Source organism: Phyllobates terribilis, unplaced genomic scaffold, assembly GCF_046119375.1.
Source record: "Phyllobates terribilis strain yellow unplaced genomic scaffold, ASM4611937v1 Scaffold_10__3_contigs__length_209671492, whole genome shotgun sequence".
In the NCBI taxonomy this organism is placed as follows: domain Eukaryota; kingdom Metazoa; phylum Chordata; class Amphibia; order Anura; family Dendrobatidae; genus Phyllobates; species Phyllobates terribilis.
Genome location: NW_027362770.1, coordinates 146,797,617 through 146,817,136, shown reverse-complemented (window position 1 = coordinate 146,817,136; position 19,520 = coordinate 146,797,617). Strand labels below are relative to the sequence as shown.

The following is a 19,520-nucleotide window of genomic DNA, read 5'->3' as shown; positions in this document are numbered from 1 at the left end:
CGTGCCCGTGAATCAGATAACAGGTCTCCCTATATACACACAAGGATGAAACCTGTCAATCACCTGCATCAGCACTGTGAAGAGCCGGCCAAAGTGGAGCCAGATTAGTCATCTCTAGCTATGGTCCACCTCCAAATCAGGTAGAATTGTGCATTATGATGAGCTATTGGACAGCAAAGAGCCCATATATTATTCTTGCTCAGGGCCATCTACTATCTGTGTAAACCCCTGAATCAGATGACCTGTCTCACCCTGTATACACACATGAGGATGGGACCTGTCATCAGTGCTGTGAAGAACCGGCCAAAGTGAAGCCAGACTAGTCTTGTTTCCAGGTATTAGAATGGAAAAGGCCAATATATTGTTCTTGCACAGAGGCCCTCTATTATCGGTCTCCGCCCCTGAATCACATGACAGGTCTCTTCGTATGTACACATGAAGAAGAGACCTGTCAATCACCTGCAACAGCGCTGTGAAGAGCCGGCCAAAGTGAAGCCAGAGTAGTCTTGTTTCCAGGTATTAGAATGCAAAGGGCCCATATATTCTTCTTGCACAGGGGCCCTCTTCTGTCTGTGTCCACCCCTGAATCAGATGACAGGTTCCCTTTAAAGTGCAGTCACCATAATACCATTTGAAGGTTAATTTATGATTATATTTCCCATAGTTCCAAGTCCCAACCTCTATGTACAGCTGAATGCCCTGCAGATCACTGTGGATGAGCGAAGCATTCTGTGGCTGAACCAATTTATCCTGGACTTGAGGCAAAGCGTCGACCAGTTCATGGCAATGTACAAGTTGACCGATAGCTCAAAGTCGGACGAGCACATCGATATCAGGCTGGATGGCCTCATGCTGAAGGTAAAACAAGACTGCATGCACAGCACAAACGCTTCTGAATAATTCAGCTCGATATTCCACTTACATCAGCTAATCCAGACATAAATGATAGATAAAACCCATGTATATTTTATACTACGGTACTACACCGGGCCCGCAGTCCAATCATTTGTGATGACTTTACAAAATATGGCCGCCTTATTCGGGCTACCGGGACATTTTTTGATGAAGAAGCAAGACGGGTGATAGAAAAAACATTGGGTCAACTGGCCTCGTGCCATGAATATCGAGGGTTGGTGAATTTTTTTATGGGCTGGGCTTTATATTCAGATAAAGGGCCTCCCTAAACCAGTACTTCTCAAACTGGTGCCACCAGTAAGATTATTACTCAGGATTTTAATGCTGACTGCAGCGATCACTGGTTTGGCGATCTAGTTGATTTGTTTTGTGCTTGTTTAATGTTCTACTGGGTTCATAAGACTAATGTTATTGACTACAACCATTAATGATGCCCAATGTTGAACTACCTTCTGACAGGAACCTTGGGACAATGCTTGTGTCCACCTGTGCATCCTTCTGTAGGCCTTTGATTCCGACAAAATAATTGGTCCCAAAGGTTAAGCAGAAGGCAACCTCACTTGAAAGTGACTTTGGAGCCAATTACTTGTCACTAGGGACTCTTTTCAGAGGGTTACTTAGTTGATGTGGTTGAAAAAAGACCAACGTCCTTCAAGTTCAACCAAGGGATGTTAAAGCGCGCATGCCAAACCGTAATGCATGATCCAATCCACCCCAAAAGAGCTAATCTTCCCCTCCTGGTCCCAATTGTCAATCCACTGGCTCTACAAATATCTCACTAGAACTTATTGTTCTACTACTGATGATGCAAGCAATAAAGGATTTTGTGCATGGTCGTTTGAATAATTTCCTCTCTAGTCCACCCAAAGAAGTGTAGTGTTGAGGTCTAGGTGTCACCATGAGGCCCCTATAGAAAATTCTTAGGGAACCACATTTGAAAGGTTAATAATCTATTCTGATAATGACATTAAAATAAATATTATTGGAAGGGAAACAAGGTTGAACCAACCATTGATGGTCCACAATTATTGTCTTGCCTGAGATCAAGACTGTGGTTCATGATAGTAGGAGAACTTTGCTTTAACCAGGTTTGGCTCACATTGAGGACACGCCTGAAAGATATTATTGCGAATGGAAATGTGCGTAGCGGAGAATACATGTAATATGGAAATGAGTTGCATCTCTGGATGGTTTTGAAGGCCACATTAGATTTGAACTGATGTGTTGAAATCATTTTTCGTATTCTTTTCTTCAGGAGCTCATCGCTCCCCTGCTTCTCAGCTTCCTGTTAGTTGAGGGGCGTTGCGCTCCTGAAGATTGACAGTTCAGGTCAGTGGCATGACTGAGCCGCGGACCCGAATTCTGCTCTCTCCCATGATGCTAGCAGAGGTAACTTTGCAGAATCGGAGGAGCTCAAGGATATTGAGGTTGGCCAGATCCTGCCAGCTTCAGAGCAGCGTTAGCAAACAGCTTGCATGCACTTCGCTCCTTGAGAGCGTCGCTGGGAAGAGCCAACCAAAGAGGAGCCAGACAAGTCTCTTCTACGGCTTTGGTCCACCTCCCAAATCCTGTGGAATTGTGCATTGTGAAGAACATTTGGACAGGTGCCTTGAATCATATGACAGGTTACCTTTTAAAGTGCAGTCATCAGACAGCAAATAGCTTGCAAGCTATTAACAAGGTAAATTGCAAAGTTGCTTATTTTTACAAGCACAATTTCTTAAGATGAGGCAACCCTTTTAATAATTGTTTGACATTCTTGGCTGATCTCCCCTTTTGGCTTTCCTCCACAGTTAATCATACCTTCTCAAACAAAATCTGATTGTCACCACGACCAGCCAACAGCCATCAGTGTCCAGACGTCCGAAATGATAGCAAGCAACACCAGGCAGTCTCCTAACTGTAGGCGTTCGGACCTCGAAGCCATATTTCAGGACTTTAAAGAATATCCATTCTACTCTAAATCATTCACCTCCTTCCCCAGATCCGAGGACAGTTTTGACCTCCTTCACCCCATATTCCAGAGGCACGCGTTCGAACAGGACACTAAAATGCACGATGTATACAAGGGTTTCATTACACCAAAGCTGGACACCAATGCACTAAAAACTTCTGCTGCTAAGGACATATGGGCCATACATTTCACACAATTTTGGGTTGATTATGAAGGAATAAAGAGTGGGAAAGGTCGACCCGTAAGTTTTGTCGATGCTTTTCCACTTTCAATCTGGGTCTGCCAGCCCAAGCGTTTCGCCCATTCTCAGAAACAGATTTCCTCTAACTGTGACCATTTAGTTAATATTTCCAAAAGCGAATCTACGGACTTTGCCGGCCGTATTCAACGCAAGAAACTTTTAAAACAATATTACAGCACTGAAATGGATGGCCGGAGCACGCCATTACAGAAATCCCAGTCTCTTGACAGCAGCCTGTCGTCCACCCCTGCCATGGAGTCCCCCCAGGCGGACATCCAGATGCTTGCGTACATACAAAAACATGTCAGCTTACAAATCAATCACTACCAGTATGTTTTCTTACTGCTGCTCCAAGAGTCCTTAAAGCAAGTCATGGACAATCTTCTCAAGGATGTGGAGGCTGTGACCGGGAAACCGGCTGAGGAGACCAAGCTGTCCATTGGTGTCCTACTAAAAGGTGCCGAGGTTTCTTTATTACTACACCCATTGCCAGAGGAAAATATGCCCCAATGTCCTCTTTCCCATGAAGGTAGCCCCCTTGTAGACAAGAAGCAAACTCTTCCATCAGATGGTACTCAAGATGTTGACCTGGCTAATCCCCCTATGGATTTGCTCATGGACTCTGTCAGCGGTGACTCTGGAGCACTACTAGAACCCAAAAAAATTATGTCGGAGACTTTTATGACTAAGTCCCCCAGCGACACTAACATTTTGAAAAGGACTCCCAGTTTGGAAGGTGCTTCCGATAGGATGTCACTGAAAGCAGAAGATGGAGCTTTTTGTCAGGTTTTTAATGTTAATGGTCTTAACGATGGTGGCCACTTCGGTAGTGATGACAGCATCTCCAACCCCGTAAAAGATCTAGAAGAAACCTTTGGTAGCTTTCAAGGCTCTGATAGTGAGTCTATAATTGATAATCCTCTGCTCAATGCCCAGTTTTTAGAGATGCCGAAGAAGCCGACTGATACCAGGTAAGGAACATTTCGTAAGATGTTCTATATGAATCCTTTTTTGTTTGTCACTACCCTATATATTTAGAGAAGTTGTACCCTTCAAAAACATTTTCATAAAACCTTTTAGGGAATTCTGAGTTAACAGAGGGAGATCCTCTGTTTTGGACGCCCATCATTGGCCGGCCGGCCAGCGAGCATCTAAACAGAGTGTGTCTCACCCTGGAGGACCTATCCTGTCCTGCAGTACACAAACATCCCATTGACTTCAACCGGTGCTGTGTAGAGATGATCAAATCTGCCAAGATTCATATTCTGCAAACTTGACAGCGAAGTCTAATTCACATTGAACTTATTCGATGCAAATTGTATTTTCCATGTTATTATGTTCTGGGATTTGCATAATTAACGTAGTATATAAAAATAAGAAAAAATAATAATAAAAAAAAAAAAAAATAGTGATACCTCAACACTTGCCTGTTTCGCCGCAGTTCGTCCTCTGGTACTCCGCACCTCTCTTTTTTTCGCCTTCCCCTGGCACACACGTTCAGGCCTCGGCCAACGGACATCATAACATCCCGATGTGTGACGGCATGGCACTCGGGTACCTCCGAGGCATCTTGGGAGCCAGAAACCCTGAAGTAGAGTAAAGCAGGACAAAGACGATGCCTGCAATGGAAAGGCGAAAAAAAATAGGTGCTGAGGACCGAGCTACGGGCTTGGGCAGTGGGACAGGTGAGCACCAAGGTGAATGTTCCTATTTTTGTTTTAAGCTTTAGCAAAATTTGGCTTTGTGACTGAATTTTTGCCTAGCCAATTCAATTGCAAAAAATCCATATACTGGACAATACAAATTTTTGTAAAATTCAATTTCAGTCAAATAAGTTCACCTCTCTCTAGTTCAATGTAATTCTTTGTTTGCCCAATGGTGGTGTTCCAGGAAGTTGGACAATCCTTGCCAGATTTCCCCATAAATTCTTGCTGATTGCTGGAGATCCCAGCAGGGGGATGCTTTGTGATCCTTTAAAGAATTAGATATTGGGCTAAGGGGGGAACCTCTTTTAGGGTGAGGTCCTCCTACCATCAGTGTTCAATATCATCTGTTTACTAAGGTTGTGGATCCAAAATCAACAGGGTTTTTAAAGACTTAAGGGTCTCCTATCATTAGAAAGTGGAAGGCCACCTGCATGATGGTAGCCATGAGACCACTTGAAGATCTCTGTTGCTGGATTTCTGTAGTAGAACCTTTTGCATCTGTTGATCCTCATTTGATAAAATCTTGACATGTTATTTTCCATATGATTGTGTTTATCCCTCACTTATTGATGCCTATGGGAGATATGAAGTGTCCTGTACAGACCCCTATTTTCCTGATGGGAAAGGGACCCACCACTAGGACCTTCAATTCTCAGGCGTTGATGGAAAATCCATGCCAAACATACGTAAGAGAGGAATACCCCTTTAAAGAAGAACGTATGGCTCTACTCTACAGAGGCTCATAGCTCACAATATCATGTATTGACTTTTTGGGGAGCTTGCGCTTCCCAATGGCAGCGAGGCTGAGCGAGCAGATCTTTAGCAATATCCATGGACATGTTGAATACCACCACAAAAGGACCAGGGCTGTTTCCTTTACTTTTTAGGTAAAGGTATGACTTAGAACCTAACAGAGAATTTGAAGACTTTTTACTTTTTTGGTAACTTTTTTTTGTTTGCACACTTTTATTACTTTATTATGCATTTTTTGGAAGTTTATTATTTTGATTTTTGAAACTTCGTTTCCATGTATTTCTGTTAAGTGGAACCCCTAAGGAACGCTGCTCGTCCAACCTGCCTACCTTCTCTGTTTCTTACAAGAACATGAAGAGGACTCCTTCGCAGTTCTCCTTGGACAATATCTCCATCGACAGTAACTTGCTGGATGAACATTTGGCGGAGAGCGATGGGAGTGACCCATTAGAAGCAGGTAGGAAGTTAGAAATCTTTGGAGATTACAGTTATCCAACTGCAAACTTCCGGCTCTTATATGCCCTAAAAAGTGACTGTTGGACAGGGGTCCCTTGTTATTACTAGCTACTAGCCCTCTAACGTTCGGTACAGAGCTACAAAGATCCTGCTTCCCTTCACACTGCCAAATCCGGTCATAAAAATCTGTCTGCACACACCACTAGAGGAAGCTCACTAGATCCTAATACTGTTCCCACTAAGGGAACTTAGATCCTTAGTGGGAATCCTTTTAGATTTCACACACAATATCCCCTTTTATGTTACGTTATGCGAAACGCGCGTCGGGCTGGTTGGGCACATTGATTCCCCTCTACTTTGGTTGTTATCGTGCATTTAATTATGCTGTATTTACTTTTTATATTACTCCTTGGTGCATCTCTCTGGGGTGAATGACACCAGTCAATACTCTGCATTTTGTCTGTCAGAATATTGTTCGTCCTTTATGTATTTACTGCTTTTTGCTGACTTATTGCACTTGCACTTTATTACATACATTACGCCATCCAGTGGTGCCATTTCCTGATGACTACCGTACCTTTTTTCTTTTTACATATGTTTACCGTAATTTTCTTGTCACTTATATCCATACATGGTCACCTGCATTTTACCATTCCTTGGGGTTTCTAGTTGCACTGCCTTTTTCTTTCTGTATAGTCACATTTTATGGATTCTTTGTACTATATTTTAACATGTTTTTATTAATTTTTCAATAATATTGACTTTTGCATAATTGTATGGTCGCAGTCATGCTTTTTTGTTAGGTCGTTTAGGGATGTTATGTGTCTGATTGCTCACATGTAATGCTACATTTCCCCTACAATGGTTGCCGCCGCAGGGAAGTGCCTGGTTGGCGTCTGATTTTCCCCTGGCCTTCCATCCTATGGCAGTTACAGACAGTGTATAATAAAACTTATGGACACCTCTCCTAATGGAGGGTGGATTTCCACTATTAAAAGTGTGGCCTTGAAAGGGAGTTTGGGTGCTACAAGGGAGTTGTTCTGGGTTTAAGAGTCCAGTAGGCGGTTCCTTGGCACACTTGTACAAGGAAGAATGACAGTCACTAATAGGACCGCCCACTGGACTCCTGTGCCAAGAATGATCGAATTAATTACTAGTTATACTAAATCTTTTGCCACAGACCTGTATATCATTCTACTCAGCTCACCCTGCTCAGCTGTGAACACCACTAGGGGGCGCTTACTGCATTCTTACTTTTTTTTTTTATTACCTAGGCCTGGAAGATTTCTCCTCTTTGAATTATCAGTCTACAGGAGACACGGCCAGCGTGGAGTTGAGGAACGAGGATTACTGTGCGTCATCGCCAGATGCTGTTAGTGCAGTTGATGAAAGTACACATGAGTCCAGACAAGATGTGGTAAGTATATACACCATATTTTAATTTTATCATATGCTGACATCTAGTGGGCGAACAGGCAAGACGGAATAGAATAGAATCATAGAATGTTAGAGATGGACCAATCAAAAAAATAAAAAAAAAAAGAGTCTCATTTTACAGCTTGCTGTAAAACTAAATGCAAACACTAGAGGATTTAATGGGAAGCTATCACGAGAAAATTACCTATGATTTAAAACAGGTTTTTGAGTTATAATTATGTAAAACAAAAAAGTTAAATATTTTTATTTATATATTTATTAAAAAAAATATATATTTATCTCTTGGTTATTAATAATATATATAGTAATATATAATAGTAATATTATAATAATAATAATAGTAATCTTGCAATTTTCAAACTCTTTCAGGAAGAGTTTTCAGGAGACTCCTATCATCAGAGGCAGGATTACAATGACAGGCAACACAGATGATTATGCAGGCTACACCAATTACAATTAAATGAAAAGCTAGACATACCAAAATGATGGGCTCTCCATTTAATCAAGACAATCTATACATAGTTAGGAGCATTAGCCAAAATTTCTTTTAACAATTTGTAAATTCTTTATTGTATAAAATATGAACTCACAATAAAAAAAAATTACAATTATATATAAAAAGAGAATGCCAGGCATAAGTTAAAACCATACAGGTGACCCCAAGTATAGATTTAACAATATCAGATAACCTAAGGATTTTAATAACTATCTTTTGATATTTCCAGGGGGATAGTATTCCTACTTTTCTAGTATTTGGACCAAAGGATGATGATGATTGAGTTGTAAACAGTTAACCAAAGCTGTGCAGCATAAACAGGGATAATAAATTGTGCAGCTTATAAACCTTATTGTAATATTATAGCAAAAATAGCCAATTTACTATTTGATCCGTGATTTCAATAGAATCACAATGTATACATCAGAAATGCCCAGAAACAGCAGATCAGGAGATCATTAAATGTGCAATGATAATATGTAATCAGAAAATCACACAATGGTATAGCTAGAAGAAAAAAAACATGTAAAAAGACTTAACATAGAGCACATTGGTAAACTAATAGAGCCTGTATGGTAGCCAGAGAACCCCTGATGCGTGTTTCACATTTCACTTTCTCCAAAACGCGCGTCAGAGGTTCTCTGGCTACTATGTATAGACTACCAATTACAATTAGGTGATGTCACAACTCCCCCTGCTCAATCTCCTTTCAAAATGACTTTTACACTCACTTGTTAAATGCTTCAATACAAAAGATAAAATCCGAGTCTGTTCATTGTGGCAATGTGCATATATTGTTTCCTGAAACAGGAAGTTAGAGTCTAAAAAAAAAAAAACCTAGTGACCAGTGGGAAAACGCCACTATTTTTTAAATTATTTTCAATATAGATTGTATTGTAGAAAAAAATTGTGTATTTATAAAAAAAAAAAAAAAAAAAAAAAACTAATGATGCCCATAATATCTCCTCAAGTACCAAAAGTACCAATAAGGCACCTTTATAATGCTGGAGAAATGTAACAATAAGTGAGACCATATTATAATTTTCACATGTGGCTAAATGGGCAAGATGGCAGACTGGTAAGAAAAAGAAAAACGAAAATCTCATTTTACAGCCTGCTGCAAAACTAAATGTGATCACTGTAGGATTTAATACCAGGTCTATTGCATTGCTCAGACAGGACAGAAAATAAAGATTGTAGAGTGCTCACTGGAAAGGCAAAGTGGTGACATAGATTTACGTGTTGAGAGTTGTGATGTCACAGAAGGAGGAGGCGGGGTTATCTGGTGAAGACTCATGATGTCATCCTCCTGTTTTTGTTTTGTTTTTTTCCCATCACAGATGTCTGTCGTAGTATTCAAAATAATTGGTGTTAATTGTGGGATTGACATCAGGGGAGAAGATGTCGCTGTCGGCCTTCAGGTTAACCAAGTGATACCAAAACAGCTCGGGAATGTTAGTGTCTGGCAATACCTCAACAGCCGGAACATGAGTAAGTAATATGCTGGACCAGCCCTCAAAGTAGCCTACCCATGTATCTACAGACCCCAACCCAGTCCCCCTTATATATGCCGACCGGGTAGAAAGGACAGATCCCCAGATTAGACTCCCTTAAATAAATGCCAAATCCTAGACCACCTGATGTGACACCTGATGATGATGACAGTTGATGGCAGTGGTGGGCCACATACTGTAGAGGAGCGGCAGAGAGTGGGTGGAGATGTCCTTGCATGTCAACCAGGAAGGACACTTTTTTGGACACTAGTGCAGTACAGTAATATCTTTTCATATTTATAGAATTATCTATGTAAAAAATGTTTTTAAAAATGTGCACATTTCCCACTGGAACTGATTTGGCTCACACAGCATTGCCTAGACTATCAGGAGCTCACACACAGCATTGCCTAGACTTTCAGGAGCTCGCACACAGCATTGCCTAGACTATCAGGAGCTCACAGAGCATTGCCTGGACTATCAGGAGCTCACACACAGCATTGCCTAGACTTTCAGGAGCTCACACACAGCATTGCCTAGACTATCAGGAGCTCACAGAGCATTGCCTAGACTTTCAGGAGCTCACACACAGCATTGCCTAGACTTTCAGGAGCTCACACACAGCATTGCCTAGACTTTCAGGAGCTCACACACAGCATTGCCTAGACTTTCAGGAGCTCACACACAGCATTGCCTAGACTTTCAGGAGCTCACAGAGCATTGCCTAGACTTTCAGGAGCTCACAGAGCATTGCCTAGACTTTCAGGAGCTCACAGAGCATTGCCTAGACTTTCAGGAGCTCACAGAGCATTGCCTAGACTTTCAGGAGCTCACAGAGCATTGCCTAGACTTTCAGGAGCTCACACAGCATTGCCTAGACTTTCAGGAGCTCACACACAGCATTGCCTAGACTATCAGGAGCTCACAGAGCATTGCCTAGACTATCAGGAGCTCACAGAGCATTGCCTAGACTTTCAGGAGCTCACAGAGCATTGCCTAGACTTTCAGGAGCTCACAGAGCATTGCCTAGACTTTCAGGAGCTCACAGAGCATTGCCTAGACTTTCAGGAGCTCACAGAGCATTGCCTAGACTTTCAGGAGCTCACACAGCATTGCCTAGACTTTCAGGAGCTCACACACAGCATTGCCTAGACTATCAGGAGCTCACAGAGCATTGCCTAGACTTTCAGGAGCTCACAGAGCATTGCCTAGACTTTCAGGAGCTCACAGAGCATTGCCTAGACTTTCAGGAGCTCACAGAGCATTGCCTAGACTTTCAGGAGCTCACAGAGCATTGCCTAGACTTTCAGGAGCTCACAGAGCATTGCCTGGACTTTCAGGAGCTCACAGAGCATTGCCTGGACTTTCAGGAGCTCACAGAGCATTGCCTGGACTTTCAGGAGCTCACAGAGCATTGCCTAGACTTTCAGGAGCTCGCAGAGCATTGCCTAGACTTTCAGTAGCTCGCAGAGCATTGCCTAGACTTTCAGGAGCTCACAGAGCATTGCCTTGACTTTCAGGAGCTCACAGAGCATTGCCTAGACTTTCAGGAGCTCACAGAGCATTGCCTAGACTTTCAGGAGCTCACACACAGCATTGCCTAGACTTTCAGGAGCTCACACACAGCATTGCCTAGACTTTCAGGAGCTCACACACAGCATTGCCTAGACTTTCAGGAGCTCACACACAGCATTGCCTAGACTTTCAGGAGCTCACACACAGCATTGCCTAGACTTTCAGGAGCTCACACACAGCATTGCCTAGACTTTCAGGAGCTCACAGAGCATTGCCTAGACTTTCAGGAGCTCACAGAGCATTGCCTAGACTTTCAGGAGCTCACAGAGCATTGCCTAGACTTTCAGGAGCTCACAGAGCATTGCCTAGACTTTCAGGAGCTCACAGAGCATTGCCTAGACTTTCAGGAGCTCACAGAGCATTGCCTAGACTTTCAGGAGCTCACACACAGCATTGCCTAGACTATCAGGAGCTCACAGAGCATTGCCTAGACTTTCAGGAGCTCACAGAGCATTGCCTAGACTTTCAGGAGCTCACAGAGCATTGCCTAGACTTTCAGGAGCTCACAGAGCATTGCCTAGACTTTCAGGAGCTCACAGAGCATTGCCTAGACTTTCAGGAGCTCACAGAGCATTGCCTGGACTTTCAGGAGCTCACAGAGCATTGCCTGGACTTTCAGGAGCTCACAGAGCATTGCCTGGACTTTCAGGAGCTCGCAGAGCATTGCCTAGACTTTCAGGAGCTCGCAGAGCATTGCCTAGACTTTCAGGAGCTCGCAGAGCATTGCCTAGACTTTCAGTAGCTCACAGAGCATTGCCTAGACTTTCAGGAGCTCACAGAGCATTGCCTTGACTTTCAGGAGCTCACAGAGCATTGCCTAGACTTTCAGGAGCTCACAGAGCATTGCCTAGACTATCAGTAGCTCACACAGCATTGCCTAGACTTTTTCAATTGAAACACAAAGTTTTACAAAGAACTTTTTAGTTATTCACCTAAACCAGAAAAACACTTTAAAATGGTCATCTACCACGATCTGGTGCCGCTCACTTTCACATCGATGATGTAAGGACCCCGCTTCCCTGCCTAGGTGTGGAGACGATAAGCAGATATCGTGCATGTGTCCTGATCATTAGTTACTGTAGCGTTTTGTGAGCGGGATCCTTATGTCATTGGCCCTGCTCCCTTCTGATGCGTACCTGATGACCCCTTTAAGGTCCTTACTGATTTTAATGGGACCTTGTAAATTAGTGGAGATGGGAATGATCCGTGTAGAAATGGGTCGTGACACCATTTCTCTGGGGTCTGGGGGGACGGAATGTGGAGGTCTGGGGGGACGGAATGTGGAGGGCTGGGGGACTTAATGTGGAGGGCTGGGGGGATGGAATGTGGAGGGCTGGGGGGATGGAATGTGGAGGGCTGGGGGACGGAACGTGAAGGATAAATCACATTAGATACTTGTGAATGTTTCCAAGCTGGGACACAGTATTGTAAATCCTGGCGAGAAATTGTGCGTTTTTGGAGAATTATGGCTTTATAAAAAAACAATTGCCTTACGTTAATCTGTAAAAGAGGAATTGCTTCACACAGAAAGGGATTATGGAGGAAAGAACATATTTTACAGCCATCTGTCAAGAGAAGCGGTAAGCTTCAATATGGTGAACAGTTTATCTCAAATATGCCCGTATTTCTTGTAGGCGATTTATTTTTCTTCATGATTGTTGTGTCCTTGACATATAGGACTAGCGTATATACCAAAGGTACATTAAGAGATCACAAAAAAAAATCCTAAAGTCCCAACCTTCCAAATTATAAATGCAGCAACTTTGCAAATAGCAATCTCTTACCGTTATGTGTATACAGTTCTAATGCAAGGCTATGTGTTTCCATGTATACAGGATGAAGACACCTTGACTAGGCTCATCTTTTAGTTATTAGTTACTTTCCTTCCTTTTTAAGGCATTTTTTTAGGCAGTGGAAAAAGTTGAATAATAGCTACATGACTTCTGGATCTGACTACACAAAGTTTTCTCGTAGTCTGTAACCATGGAATCCATTGAATCTGTTTTACACTAGTTGTAGAATATTTTTTTGAAGTTTTTGCTAAGATTCTTTTTATTTTTAGATGTATTGGATTAATAGAAATACTTTCTAAATGTTTAATAAACATTTATGGGGGGCAGCTCTGCAGAGTGTGCAACAGCCTAGAAAACAGCTCTGCCGAGTGTGCAACAGCCTAGAAAACAGCTCTGCAGAGTGTGCAACAGCCTAGAAAACAGCTCTGCGGAGTGTGCAACAGCCTGGAAAACAGCTCTGCGGAGTGTGCAACAGCCTGGAAAACAGCTCTGCGGAGTGTGCAACAGCCTAGAAAACAGCTCTGCCGAGTGTGCAACAGCCTGGAAAACAGCTCTGCGGAGTGTGCAACAGCCTAGAAAGCAGCTCTGCCGAGTGTGCAACAGCCTAGAAAGCAGCTCTGCCGAGTGTGCAACAGCCTAGAAAGCAGCTCTGCCGAGTGTGCAACAGCCTAGAAAGCAGCTCTGCCGAGTGTGCAACAGCCTAGAAAGCAGCTCTGCCGAGTGTGCAACAGCCTAGAAAGCAGCTCTGCCGAGTGTGCAACAGCCTAGAAAGCAGCTCTGCCGAGTGTGCAACAGCCTAGAAAGCAGCTCTGCCGAGTGTGCAACAGCCTAGAAAGCAGCTCTGCCGAGTGTGCAGCAGCCTAGAAAGCAGCTCTGCCGAGTGTGCAGCAGCCTAGAAAGCAGCTCTGCCGAGTGTGCAGCAGCCTAGAAAGCAGCTCTGCCGAGTGTGCAGCAGCCTAGAAAGCAGCTCTGCCGAGTGTGCAGCAGCCTAGAAAGCAGCTCTGCCGAGTGTGCAGCAGCCTAGAAAGCAGCTCTGCCGAGTGTGCAGCAGCCTAGAAAGCAGCTCTGCCGAGTGTGCAGCAGCCTAGAAAGCAGCTCTGCCGAGTGTGCAGCAGCCTAGAAAGCAGCTCTGCCGAGTGTGCAGCAGCCTAGAAAGCAGCTCTGCCGAGTGTGCAGCAGCCTAGAAAGCAGCTCTGCCGAGTGTGCAGCAGCCTAGAAAGCAGCTCTGCCGAGTGTGCAGCAGCCTAGAAAGCAGCTCTGCCGAGTGTGCAGCAGCCTAGAAAGCAGCTCTGCCGAGTGTGCAGCAGCCTAGAAAGCAGCTCTGCCGAGTGTGCAGCAGCCTAGAAAGCAGCTCTGCCGAGTGTGCAGCAGCCTAGAAAGCAGCTCTGCCGAGTGTGCAGCAGCCTAGAAAGCAGCTGTGCCGAGTGTGCAGCAGCCTAGAAAGCAGCTCTGCCGAGTGTGCAGCAGCCTAGAAAGCAGCTCTGCCGAGTGTGCAGCAGCCTAGAAAGCAGCTCTGCCGAGTGTGCAGCAGCCTAGAAAGCAGCTCTGCCGAGTGTGCAGCAGCCTAGAAAGCAGCTCTGCCGAGTGTGCAGCAGCCTAGAAAGCAGCTCTGCCGAGTGTGCAGCAGCCTAGAAAGCAGCTCTGCCGAGTGTGCAGCAGCCTAGAAAGCAGCTCTGCCGAGTGTGCAGCAGCCTAGAAAGCAGCTCTGCCGAGTGTGCAGCAGCCTAGAAAGCAGCTCTGCCGAGTGTGCAGCAGCCTAGAAAGCAGCTCTGCCGAGTGTGCAGCAGCCTAGAAAGCAGCTCTGCCGAGTGTGCAGCAGCCTAGAAAGCAGCTCTGCCGAGTGTGCAGCAGCCTAGAAAGCAGCTCTGCCGAGTGTGCAGCAGCCTAGAAAGCAGCTGTGCCGAGTGTGCAGCAGCCTAGAAAGCAGCTGTGCCGAGTGTGCAGCAGCCTAGAAAGCAGCTCTGCCGAGTGTGCAACAGCCTAGAAAGCAGCTCTGCCGAGTGTGCAGCAGCCTAGAAAGCGTTCAGAATTGGAATGTCAGAGAAAGCGGGACTTCCCATAGAGGAGGCAGAGAGACCGCGTATTACCACCCTTGTTTTCCTAATTGTTGTATACATAGTGCTCAATGAACAGCATATATACAGTTCTGGAAACCATAATGATGTTGACTGTTGTAATCACATGATCGCTGACCGCCGGGTAGATGCAGGAATTCTTAGATCTTAACAGACCCACATCAGCTCTGTCATGAGGCTGGCTTATAGCTCCGCCCTAATGATCCAAAACTATACATCTGGACCACCCATAGATGAACAGCCAGGCAGTCCGCGTACTGCAGCGATGTTCTAGAACGTCACTTCATAGTAGAGCAGCTACATGCGATTGAAAGCAGTGAGCTCGTTGTCAGACCCAGCCAGACTCCCCATAAAGAAGGCAGAGTTGGTTTATTACCATCTTTGCCTTCTTGATTTCTCTATAAACAGTGCTAAACAGGCTCCGTGCATACAGTAATAAGAAGCACTAATGGCGCTTCCTCCTGCGTGCGCTGCGGTCATATGATCACTGGGTGGAAGGAAGGAACAGGAGCTGCCCAGTCAGAGGAGATAGTAAGCTCTGCATTGCAAACAGGAGGATGCATTTCCACTGTAACTGGGGCTAATATACCAGATATACCAGTCCCAGTTACAGGGGAAATTTTTTTTTTAAAGTATGTAATTGTTGAATGCATCCATAGGTCTTATGAGGGAACAAATGGTAAAATAAATTAAATTAAAAAAAAAAATAAATAAATAAAAAAAATAAATAAATATATATATATATATATATATATATACATATATATATATATATATATATATATATATATTAAAATACATAAAAAATAATTAATAGATAAATACAATTTGTATTTACTAGCCCCACCCCCATTGGAAAATGAACAAAAAAAAAAGTGTCTGATATACAGTACAGACCAAAAGTTTGGACACACCTTCTCGTTTAAAGATTTTTCTGTATTTTCATGACTATGAAAATTGTACATTCACACTGAAGGCAACAAAACTATGAATTAACACATGTGGAATTATATACTTAACAAAAAAGTGTGAAACAACTGAAAATATGTCTTATATTCTAGGTTCTTCAAAGTAGCCACCTTTTGCTTTGATGACTGCTTTGCACACTCTTGGCATTCTCTTGATGAGCTTCAAGAGGTAGTCACCGGAAATGGTCTTCCAACAATCTTGAAGGAGTTCCCAGAGATGCTTAGCACTTGTTGGCTCTTTTGCCTTCACTCTGCGGTCCAGCTCACCCCAAACCATCTCAATTGGATTCAGGTCTGGTGACTGTGGAGGCCAGGTCATCTGGTGTAGCACCCCATCACTCTCCTTCTTGGTCAGATAGCCCTTACACAGCCTGGAGGTGTGTTTGGGGTCATTGTCCTGTTGAAAAATAAATGATGGTCCAACTAAACGCAAACCGGATGGAATAGCATGCCGCTGCAAGATGCTGTGGTAGCCATGCTGGTTCAGTATGCCTTCAATTTTGAATAAATCCCCAACAGTGTCACCAGCAAAGCACCCCCACACCATCACACCTCCTCCTCCATGCTTCACGGTGGGAACCAGGCATGTAGAGTCCATCCGTTCACCTTTTCTGCGTCGCACAAAGACACGGTGGTTGGATCCAAAGATCTCAAATTTGGACTCATCAGACCAAAGCACAGATTTCCACTGGTCTAATGTCCATTCCTTGTGTTCTTTAGCCCAAACAAGTCTCTTCCGCTTGTTGTCTGTCCTTAGCAGTGGTTTCCTAGCAGCTATTTTACCATGAAGGCCTGCTGCACAAAGTCTCCTCTTAACAGTTGTTGAAGAGATGTGTCTGCTGCTAGAACTCAGTGTGGCATTGACCTGGTCTCTAATCTGAGCTGCTGTTAACCTGCGATTTCTAAGGCTGGTGACTCGGATAAACTTATCCTCAGAAGCAGAGGTGACTCTTGGTCTTCCTTTCCTGGGGTGGTCCTCATGTGAGCCAGTTTCTTTGTAGCGCTTGATGGTTTTTGCAACTGCACTTGGGGACTCTTTCAAAGTTTGCCCAATTTTTCGCACTGACTGACCTTCATTTCTTAAAGTAATGATGGCCACTCGTTTTTCTTTACATAGAATTTGTATTATGGCAAGAAAAAAGCAGCTAACAGTCTATTCAGTAGGACTATCAGCTGTGTATCCACCTGACTTCTGCACAACACAACTGATGGTCCCAACCCCATTTATAAGGCAAAAATCCCATTTATTAAACCTGACAGGGCACACCTGTGAAGTGAAAACCATTTCTGGTGACTACCTCTTGAAGCGCATCAAGAGAATGCCAAGAGTGTGCAAAGCAGTCATCAAAGCAATAGGTGGCTACTTTGAAGAACCTAGAATATAAGACATATTTTCAGTTGTTTCACACTTTTTTGTTAAGTATATAATTCCACATGTGTTAATTCATAGTTTTGATGCCTTCAGTGTGAATGTACAATTTTCAAAGTCATGAAAATACAGAAAAATCTTTAAATGAGAAGGTGTGTCCAAACTTTTGGTCTGTACTGTATAAAAATAATTGTTTCAGAAAGGAGAACACATTTTAAAATTTTTATTAGTCCTTTGTGGTCTTTAGATTTTTTTTTAAATGTGAAAAATACGTATTTTCATTATTTTCCCAATAAATATCTGGGAAAAAAAAAAAGAGTAAGAAAATAACATAAAAATGAAGTCCCACGTATCACGAAAAAATTATTTGAGTGGGAAAAAAAATCTTTTAAGCTGCATGTACCAAAAAAAAAAAAAAACAGCCCAAAATGTGCCTCATCAGGAATTTGTTAAATATAAAGGATCATAACAGAAGGAGAGACACAACATTAATATGAATTTTAGTGGCACTTTTTAATGAAAATATGAAGGAAGACTTGTGCTTGTTGTGCAGCATGAATGACAATGTGGGCACTTACCACTTGGTGGCGCTGTTTGATAAGATTACAATGGGTAAAGCAAGCGGTGGTAGTAAGGATAGTTTTATACCAAGAGTCATATGGTGCTGAGATGATTCCAAAAAGTAGGACAAAATAAATCTAGGGGTAGAGATTGCCATATGTCTTCATGGTTGGCGAGCCATCTGTCTGTCCTTCACTCCCCGCACAGTGGATAGCCGCTTTTCCTTTTCTTATAGATTAAGATTGTTCTAGGAAAGCTCAAAACAAGAGAGTTTATAATTCTTAACTTCCTGTCTCTAAGTTGAACTCAGCTGATTTATGACCTCATGAAAGTTGAGCTGAACTTTGTGCTCATAAATCAGCAGAAAGAAGCTCATAAGTAAGATAAGAGTCATAAACTCTCTGATCAGAACGAACTCACTGACTGATTCGCGGTTACTTCATTCTGCAGCTTATAATAGACAGTGCAGCACAGAGGCTAACATTGCAAAATGTTTAATGAAACCCAAATGCAAAAATGATTTTTAAGTATATTGCTTGCATTTAAGTAATAAAAAAAAATAAAATACATTTGACATGCTGAAGATATGAAACTTCTTCAAATCTGCAAGGAAAAAGTTAGCGGCGTGTGTGTGAGATTTCAGAAATCTCATTTACTTTGGTGTAAGAGTAAAATGCAGCAGGAAAAACGCAACGTGTGCACATACCCTTACACTGCCTTGAATGGTTTTGACACTTTTTAAAGGACCAACGACAAATAGGAAAAGTTTGGGATTCACTTCAAAATGGCTTGCAAACTCTTCCTATTCATTTCCACAGTAAGCCCACATTTTATAGGCTTTTTTTTTGTGTTTCTGAAAAAAAAAAAAGTGAATGTCACTTGTTTGAAGCGGATCCTGATGGTATCTGCTGCAAACTATCCACTGTCCAATCCAAATACCTAAGGAAAAAAAATCCTTTCCAAAATTCTTTAAAATACTCACCAAAAATGAATCCAAAAAAGAGCGTTTCCAGAATCCATTTCTGCTTGGAAAAACTCATCAGCTTCAAAAAAAATGTAGACTCTCTTGAGCCATGTTCGTACTGTGCTGAGCAATTGGGAATGTTTTGGTCATCTGAAGAGATTTATGGTTGATATTTCTGTGTCTTCAGACTCTGATCACAAGTCATCGATGGAGCTGAGAAAGTCATGTCCAGAGATCAGCCTGAGACTGGAGACTGGTCCTAGTGCTGAACGCTATTCTCTTCTTGCTGCTGAAAACGGGTTCCTCCAATGCCAAGTGTCAGATTTTAGCTCCGAGTTCCTCACTTCCACCCTTGCGAATATCCACCACTTCATCGATGATGACTCGGTTGCAGAAGTGATGCCGATGAAGATAAGAGTGCAAAAGGCAAAATTACACTTACAGGTTAGTATTTAGTAAGTTTTTCCATCCTGTGGACCTGTCTGTGGAGATATTGGTAGCCTCCATGTTCTCTATACTGGAAGTGATCTTTTTTTTGCGGTGCCCTCTCAAATATCCATTTTAGCCAACGTTGGGTTAGATGGTGCAATTAACTCAATGTCCATAGAAGTTCTACCTTTTACCAAGAAGGATTTAGGGGCACCTGGGCATCCAATTGGATGCAAATGGGAAAGTGGTCACAGATTGCTTAGATAGGTCACCATATCGGCACGTCAATGTCACGGGTGTGTCAGGTGTGATAGAAAGTTGCTCTGGAGCTGGCT

At 43.1% G+C, this 19,520-nt stretch overlaps 1 protein-coding gene across 2 annotated transcripts in view; it reads left to right on the top strand.

Annotated features, from left to right (window-relative positions):
- Positions 1-19,520, top strand: part of BLTP3B (bridge-like lipid transfer protein family member 3B) — a 93,956-nt gene that overhangs the window by 61,343 nt on the left and 13,093 nt on the right. The window contains exons 13-18 of one of the 2 annotated variants that reach the window (XM_073649894.1): positions 665-858; positions 2,709-4,081; positions 5,860-6,026; positions 7,300-7,442; positions 9,299-9,449; positions 18,944-19,200. In XM_073649894.1, coding sequence (XP_073505995.1) covers positions 665-858; positions 2,709-4,081; positions 5,860-6,026; positions 7,300-7,442; positions 9,299-9,449; positions 18,944-19,200 — 2,285 coding nt within the window. Of the gene's footprint in view, positions 1-664; positions 859-2,708; positions 4,082-5,859; positions 6,027-7,299; positions 7,443-9,298; positions 9,450-18,943; positions 19,201-19,520 lie in introns of those variants that run through there. The other variant, XM_073649895.1, reaches the window with a different exon arrangement.